Source organism: Malus domestica, chromosome 05, assembly GCF_042453785.1.
Source record: "Malus domestica chromosome 05, GDT2T_hap1".
Lineage (NCBI taxonomy): Eukaryota > Viridiplantae > Streptophyta > Magnoliopsida > Rosales > Rosaceae > Malus > Malus domestica.
This window is the reverse complement of record NC_091665.1, coordinates 30,972,845-30,981,242: the sequence shown is the minus strand read 5'-3', so window position 1 is coordinate 30,981,242 and position 8,398 is coordinate 30,972,845. Positions and strand designations below refer to the sequence as shown.

General features: G+C 41.2%; 2 protein-coding genes across 3 annotated transcripts; one reads left to right on the top strand and one right to left on the bottom strand.

Annotated features, from left to right (window-relative positions):
* Positions 1-216: 216 nt before the first annotated feature.
* LOC103435765 (auxin-responsive protein IAA11-like) lies at positions 217-3,063 on the top strand. Of its 2 annotated transcripts, none has more exons than XM_008374176.4 (5): positions 217-936; positions 1,497-1,813; positions 2,127-2,253; positions 2,472-2,533; positions 2,633-3,063. In XM_008374176.4, the coding sequence occupies exons 1-5, from the start codon at positions 590-592 to the stop codon at positions 2,680-2,682; spliced, it is 903 nt and encodes a 300-aa protein (XP_008372398.2). In that variant the 5' UTR covers positions 217-589; the 3' UTR covers positions 2,683-3,063. The 2 variants fall into 2 exon arrangements, with proteins under 2 accessions (XP_008372398.2, XP_008372399.2); XM_008374177.4 differs by having other exon boundaries at positions 236-936; positions 2,133-2,253.
* A 139-nt stretch (positions 3,064-3,202) lies between these two features.
* LOC103435764 (MDIS1-interacting receptor like kinase 1) lies at positions 3,203-6,749 on the bottom strand. The gene is made up of 2 exons (XM_008374175.4): positions 3,881-6,749; positions 3,203-3,782 (listed from the first exon to the last, which is right to left on the bottom strand). The coding sequence occupies exons 1-2, from the start codon at positions 6,510-6,512 to the stop codon at positions 3,370-3,372; spliced, it is 3,045 nt and encodes a 1,014-aa protein (XP_008372397.4). The 5' UTR covers positions 6,513-6,749; the 3' UTR covers positions 3,203-3,369.
* Positions 6,750-8,398: the final 1,649 nt, after the last annotated feature.

Here is an 8,398-nt window from a genome sequence, read left to right as displayed (position 1 = left end):
AAAACGACTTAAAGCTCGACGAGCGAATGATAACTCATGTCTTGTAAAGTGGGGACGAGAAATTGAGAGATAGCTTAGAAGCAAGCAAAGATATTGGTGGAGACGCATAAAGCAGACGGCAGACAGCAGACTGAAGGTGGGTCCCGCCCCACATGAGTATGAGTGGACCCATCTCTTTCATTTCGTACTATCACCACCCACCGCCAAAACCAACCCGAAAAGCAAACCCCCATTAACTTAACCCTGCCCCCGCGCCCCTCTCCCTTTCCCAAAACCGATCAAACAAAAGCATATAGGATTCTTTTTCGCTCAATTAAATTGAGCACAGTCGCCCGACAAACCTTTGGTTTTGTGTCAACTGTGCAAAGGATCACTGCCCCAAGCAAAACCCACTTCTCCCTTTTCCCAATTTCTGTCTCAATCAGTTTCCCCTAACTTCAATTTATCACCAAATTAAACCCTAACCCTTGTCTCAACATTTATGCAATCACTCCACCTGCAACTTTTATAAAATCCACCATCTGGGTTCTGATCCTGTGAGCTTTTTTGTTGGAATTGAGGTGGAAAGGAGGAAGCTTTGTTTGTTTCAATGGAGAGTGGAGGTTCTGCAAGTGGGCCGTCGACTAAGTCAACGCTGTCCAGGGAGGAGAATTTTGCCATGTCTTCTGAGGACTCTTCTACCCCTGAGGAGTCTGGGCTCGAGCTCTGTCTTGGGCTGAGCCTTGGTGGTGGTGGTGGTGGTGGTGGTAAGGGTCAGCAAGGGCAAAGGGGTCAAGTTGCTAGGATCTTGACTGCTAAGGATTTTCCTTCTGCGGGGTTTTCTTCTTCGTCGGCTTCCAAGTCGTCGTCTTCTACTTCTTCTTCGTTGAGCAGTGCTAATGTTGCGGCTGGAACCAAGAGAAGTGCTGATTCTGTGGCTGCTGCTAATGGTGGCAGGTAAGATAATTAAAAAATATTCTTTTTTTTGTTTTTAATTAATGAGCTCCATTGGTTGATTGTTGGCTCTAGTTTTAGAATTTAATTGGGTTCTCTTATTGCACATCACAAATTATTGTTACCATTTTAGAATTTCCAAGTATTCGGTACCATGATGTTCTGTTGCAATCTTATTTTCTGCCATTGATTTGATTTTTTCATATGTTGTTGTCGGATTTAAGAACCTTTGTTTGTATTTGTCAGTTGTTCTGGTTGCAAATAACCTCTTCTGCTTGTTTAGCTCAATGCACAAATATCCTTGCTGGATCATTGGTTTACTCACAATTATAGTTCTAGATTAAAACTATAGTGTACAAACATTTATACACATGATTGTGTAATTATCCGGAGACATTAAATTAGATTTTCTGCTTTTCATTGTTGCTTGAGGTAGTAGGACTTACATAGCGTCCGGTTGTTGAGTTGTTTATGTGGAAATATTGTAACCTTGCCGCTTTTTATAAGGTTTTCGGTTTTGCTTTCTTCTCTGATGGGATTGTATCTTTTGTTTGTTGAAGCAGTCAGGTTGTGGGATGGCCTCCTATCAGAGCTTATAGAATGAACAGTTTGGTTCACCAAGCGAAATCTTCATCTGCCGAAGGATCTAACTCAGTAAATGAGAGAAGCGAGTGCAAGACTGGTGCGGGGAAGGTTAACAATGGAGGTCACAAGACCAACGGAAATGCTAAGGAGATAGGGCAGCAGAGTGGTTCCCTGTTTGTGAAGGTGAATATGGACGGGATTCCTATTGGGCGAAAGGTTAATTTAAGTGCACATAGTTCGTATGAAGCCCTAGCACAAAAATTGGAGGATATGTTCCATGGGCCCTCGACACATGGTTAGTCATTTATTGTTCCCAAATCCTGGCAACTTGAATTTTAGTTGTGCACAACGGTCCTTCTGTGGAACTCGAATTATCTTCCCAAGCTTTCTTGGAATGTCAATTGAATCAAGAAAATTTCCAGATTTGAGTTTATTTTGCCGAAACTTTTCCATTTATGAAAGTTAAGAGTTACTGGTATTCTGATTGTGTAAAGTCCACTTGAAATCATGGTTTTCACTTTGACAAGATCAAATTTTGTTTATTTCAGCCGACTAGGGATGGAAATATTTTCCTTTTGAGTGATGATGGTATCATATCTATTAATTAGGTTCAGGTGGTCCGGAGATGGAAGGAGCAACTAGACCCTCAAAATTGCTGGATGGATCATTTGAGTTTGCGCTCACTTACGAAGATAAAGATGGAGACTGGATGCTTGTGGGAGATGTTCCTTGGGAGTAAGTTTTTTTTCAATAAACGATGAAGCGTATGGTGCCTGCGTAATACTATAATTGAATTCAGTAGTTATTGACTTGTTCTGCTAGTTCATATTTATAATTCGTGTCACTGGAAACCGTTATCTAAAATTTTAAAAGCCATACTGAGCAGAAGAATATGGTTTTTGAGTCGTTGGTTTTGCCTACAGCTTATGCGTTTTTACTTATTTTGCATTCAGGATGTTTCTTGGTACTGTGAAGAGGTTGAGGATTATGAAGACATCTGAGGATAACGGACTTGGTATGTAGGGATGGCTGTTAATTTTGTCTCTGAAAATCGAATTTGTCTCCGAAAGCTTTAGTTTCACCCGATGCTAACTCTGTTAATTTTGATTTGCAGCTCCGCTGTTACGGGAAAAGAATGTGAGGCAAAGATGTAAGCCAATCTAGATCGTTTCTCATAACACAAGCAAGAAGAGACAACCTATGTTTGAAAGTGTACAAAGTGGACAAAACCCATAGTAGGAGCATTTTGGAAAGAAGAGGGAGAAACCGTTGGTTTTCGGGTTCATTTTTGGTGCTGTCGAATGCCATTTTGTTTTGTTTTTGTTACGCCTTCTCCGAGATCGATCTCCCTACCTTTTGAAAACCACAGCCACCGTAGTTTTCAATGTAATACTGCTATATATATACGTTTGCTTACTTTGGTGAATGTTGTGTAAGTTGTATATATGGGAACGCCCTCAAATGCTCGTCTGTTCAGCAGACGAGCAATTTTGGGTTTCCCCCTTGTTTAATGGAGAGAAAACAAGAGATATTGTTAAATGGACACTTCTTTGCTCTTTACACATAAGTACACATCCCTCTGTATTTGTGTCATGTACGGAAATATATCTCCTTAACATAAAAAAATCATAAGTTTTTGCGTACATGTCAAATTGCGATTTGTAAGTCCTCAGAAGGAGTCGAGTAAAAAAAATATAAGCTCTCGACTTAATTTTTACTTGGATATATGCTTCTTACACCAGTATGAACCATTGATTACAAACAGTAAATAAATCTCAATCGTAAATACAACACGAAAAATGGAAAAATCAAAATAATGATAGCCGAAAGGGGGAACTCAAAATTCGGTCCCTAGAGAAGGCCATGTACAGGTGAGGTGCTAAACACATGCTGGTCCTTGTTAGCTGCTGCATATGCATCGTTGTTGTTGCTGCTGCTTTTTCGCCGGGGCTTCGCCTCTCCGAGCATCGTTATGACATCCCTCATGGAAGGCCTGTCCTTCGGAAGCTTGGCAGTGCAAAGCAATGCTATTCTAAGGACTAAGAGCATCTCTTCTTGAACATGCTTGCAGTTTCCTACACCGGGGTCTAATGCTGCTTCTAAACTTTTGTTGTCCTTAATCTTCCTCCGAATCCATTCCACGACGTCTACTGACTCACCAAATTCGGGGTCTAATGGCCTCTTTCCTGTTAGAAGCTCCAATAGAACCACACCGTAGCTGTAGATGTCGATCTTTTCGTCAACCTTCAATGTGTATCCATATTCTGATCAAAGAACGACAAAGTCACAAACTTGTTAGTGGCAAGAAAATTACAGATTAACATGTGAAGTTGAGATGTGAAACTGGAAGGTAGAAACTCACCAGGGGCTATGTAACCGTATGATCCAGCCACCATTGACACTGTCTCGTTTTTCCGAACCATCATCCGTGCCAACCCGAAATCCGCAATCCTTGCGTCGAGGTTTGCATCAAGCAATATGTTATTGGACTTGATGTCTCTATGGATGACTGGTGGGTGACAATCATGGTGGAGATAGGAAAGACCTTGTGCAACTCCAACTGCTATGTTGTACCTTGAAACCCAATCTACAAGCAATCTCCCTGCTTGCTTGCCATGCAAGGTTTCTCCTAAGCTGCCATTGGGCATAAACTCATATATGATCATCAAATTCGTATCATTGTTCAAAAATCCCAACAATCGAACTATGTTTCGATGCCTTAGCCTTCCCAACAGATTCACTTCCCCAACTAGATCGTCACTGCTTCCAGTTTCAATGTCTGTTGCCGGTCTCCACAACTTTTTAACTGCCACAACTGTGTTTGATCTTGATATCTCTGCCTTGTACACAACCCCGGTGGCTCCCATTCCGATCACATTTGATTCCTTCACACAAGCCAGGATGTCAGTACTTGTGAAACCAAGCCTCTGGAATGCCATCAGTCTCCATGGCCACTCTCCATTGCCAACTTCGAAACTGTCTCCGAAGCAACTCCCATTCGAGTACCACCTCTTGTATAGAGTTCGAGCACTGAAAAGTGCGAGTCCAACTGCTAAAACTGATGAGATCCCAATCACCCATCCTGAAACAATGTTCCTTGTGTGCACATTCCTATGCCTCGATGCCAGCACTGGATTTCGCATGCACGGAGGGAGGACACTGCCACAGAGTCCGGCATTGCCCACAAGATCACTCGGGTTTATTCTTCTCAGCACACCATTTTCTGGGACAGGACCCTCTAGCTTGTTGAATGAGACATTGAGCGTCTCCAAGGCTGGTGAGATTCCGAAATTTTCGGGTATGCCACCAGTGAGAGAGTTGTTGGACAGATCAAGAATGGACAATGTGGGCATCATGGCAATTGATTTCGGGATGTCTCCGTTCAATTGGTTGTTCCTCAGATTCAAGCTTACCAATCTCTCACATGAAGCAATGCTTGCTGGGATGGTTCCTGAGAAATGGTTTGATGAGAGATCAAGCACCGAAAGTGAAGGGCTGTCCTGGAATTGATCTGGGATTTTGCCGACCAATTCATTATTCGAGGCCATCAGGGTTTGCAAGCTTGGTGCAGAGAGAATGGTGGAAGGCAGAGAAGAATGGAGGCGGTTTCGAGAGACATCAATGAAAGAGAGTGAAGTAGAAGAAGAAAGATCATCTGGGATTGCACCAGTGAGATTGTTGTTTGCTAATTCTAACCTCTGAAGCCTCTCAAGCTTGCCAAGCCCAACTGGGATTGTTCCGGAAAGAAAATTGTTCTGCATTCGAACACGAACAAGCGAAAGGCACGTGGATAGGCTCGCCGGAATTGGACCTGTGAGGGCATTGTTGAAGAGGATGAGCTTGGTGAGGTTGCCCTTGTTGCACAATGTGGATGGAAGCTCACCGGAAAATGAGTTGGATGAGATGTCCAACCACTGCAATGGGGCATTTTTGCCAAGATCGCTAGGCAAAGGACCTGAAAACGAATTGTTCCATAACTCAAGAACACTTAACTGACTCAAACTTCCAATTCCGAATGGAACTGAACCTGACAGCTGATTACTCATCACATTCAAAAGCTGCAAATTCTTCAGCTCCCCAATCTCAGCTGGGATTTCCCCCGATAACATATTATCAGAGAGATCCAGCAATTTCAGCGAAGAAATGGCGCCAATTTCAGCTGGAATTTTGCCTTCAAAATTGTTCTTGTATAAGAACACAGTCTCAAGAAACTGAAGCCTCCCCAACTCAGCTGGAATCTCACCACTAAGATTCCCAACTGCCAAATCAAGATACTTCAGGTTGGTAAGATTCCCAAACTCCATTGGAATCCCACCTTCAAACTCATTGTACCCAAGGATCATAGCTTCCAATGAGGACAGCTCTCCAAACTCAGCGGGGATTTCCCCGGTAAGACTGTTGCCGGAAAGCCCAAGAAACTTGAGCTTCTGCAAGTTCTTGAATGACTTTGGAATCGAGCCCCCGAAAAAGTTCCCTCTGAGATCCAGAGTCTCCAGCATTGTGGCATTGCCGAGATCCTCAGGAAGAAACCCCGAAAAATTATTACTCGAAGCGTTGAGTTCCGTCAATCCTCCAGCACTTCCGAATCCCCATGGAAACTCACCAACAAGTGAGTTTTGACTCACATCAAAAGTTTTCAATGCTGTGAGATTTGAGATGGATTTTGGCAGTGATGAGGAGAAGCCACTGCAGCAGAGGTTGAGAGAAGTGAGGCTTCGGAGACGTTGGATGTCGCCGGATACCGGGCCGCTGAGGTTCATGTGGGAGAGATCAAGCTTCTCTACGTGCCCCTCAGTGTTGCACCATACGCCTGTCCAATTGCAGTGAGCTCCATTTTCCGGTAAGTTCCAGTCTTTGAGGCTGTTTAGTGGATCAATGAGGCCTGCTTTCATCGAAAGCAGTGCAGAAACTTCGTCATTGGCCACAGCTGCAATGCCAAATGAAGAACAGCACAAAAATAAGAAGATCAGCAATTGGGTTTTCCTCAACTGCATCTTGTTCTGCTTATTGGGTTGTGTCTTTTGCCACGAGTGGTGTGGGCGGAGGGCGGAATTCGAAGACAGGAGCTCGAGTGCAAGGGTAAACGCTCGTAACCATGCTATTCTCTCTGGCTTTCCACCATTTTCAGTCTCGGAAACTGATAGAGAGAGAAGGTGAGAGAGTGTAACTAACTGTAGTTGTATGAGGGAGTAGTGGAAAGAAGAAGAAGATTGGTTAATGTATATGTGATGGTAGATAATAAACAAATGAATAATTAGTGAATAATTGGTATATAATAAACAAATGAATAATTAGTGAATAATTGGGGTGGATTAGTTTGTAATAAGATGAGGGGCTCGTAATAAGATCTTAGGGACTGCAACAGGCTGTTAACTGCAAGTAATGACGGGGAAGGGTTTGGACTTATTGGAAGTTTCTCCGACACCATACATGGGATGGAGAATGTGGTGAATACCCCTACCCCTACCCCTCTCTCTCTCTCTCTCTCTCTCTCTCTCTCTCATGCAGTGCGAGTGTTCTTACTCTCATTAATAAAAATACGTTAATCAACATTTAAGTAATAATTCAACCGTTAACAATCACGTCATATAGTTCATGAAATTTGGTCTATGTTCTCCCTAGCATTATTTCTTATTATCTGTTATATCATATTTAGTCAACTCGAGAGAGTATAGAGTAGTTAGATCATAAACACACAATAAAAATGTTTCCTTTCCCCTTGATTCTTTGTCTGATCCAAGTAAATACTTCATAATAAAACTAATGAGATTAAACACTAGGACTGTTTTTCCCCTTGATTCTAGTAGGACTGTTTACCCATTTGAGCTTAACTCTTGCTCACCCCATACCTTTCCTTTCAATCAGTTTATTTATTAATGGATTTTGCTAGCGACAGATGTTTACGTGCAAGTGGATGACTTTCAGTTATTGATACATGGTATTGTGAAACCCAAAAGTATTAACGGGTGGGGATCATTCACATGCCTATGGACGCTCCCTTTAATATTGCTCTTTATAAAAATCTTTGAAAATATTAACTTCCATTATATTATGTGTGAACGACTCTACTTGTAAGACATTGATGATTAAAAGTTACTCATACAAATATGTGTATGACAGTCCTTAACATTGCTCTTTTTACGGATTTATCCTTACAAAAATAAATGTTTCACATATGTTTATGTCAAAAAGCAATAATTAAAACAGTTATACCTAATACATAGGTTTGGAACAGAGTAACAAAAGTAACTAAAAGCCACTTTATCTTAAGGCATACACAAATGATGTGGAACCCAAAGCTACATATGCTTCGAATGATTTGGGTTTCATCGATCTTAGGGTTTCCTTCCCTTCTTCAGCTTTTAAAGAGTAACTTCTAAGTATGACAAAGATACAGAAAATGATGCTCAAAGTGGATCCATCATTGAATAATCTAAAGAAAAAGAAAATATCGATTAAAGCGTGTGTATTTGCCAACATCAAACCCTAATCATCTTAGTCACTGCTCACTACAAGTTAAAATAATTTCTAACCTTAATAAACATGTTTTATGCAACACAAAAAATGATGAGAAACAAGAAATTTACAGGAATATATGAACCTTTGTTTAGCGCTGTATGTCTAAAAGTTGAAATAATATAAAATCACAGCCAATTCATACCCATTATATATGTAGTTAATAGTTTATATATATGGTTAAATTAGAGTCAATAACTCAAATGAACATGCCATTTATTCCTCATGATTGAACGAGGGAATCATGCCATGTTACAAGGTGAAATAAACAATTAATCAAAGACAAAAACTACTCTGCTCTTGTTTAATAATACAAATTTATATCAGCCATACCTGGCTAATTAAATGATAATTAACTAGGGAA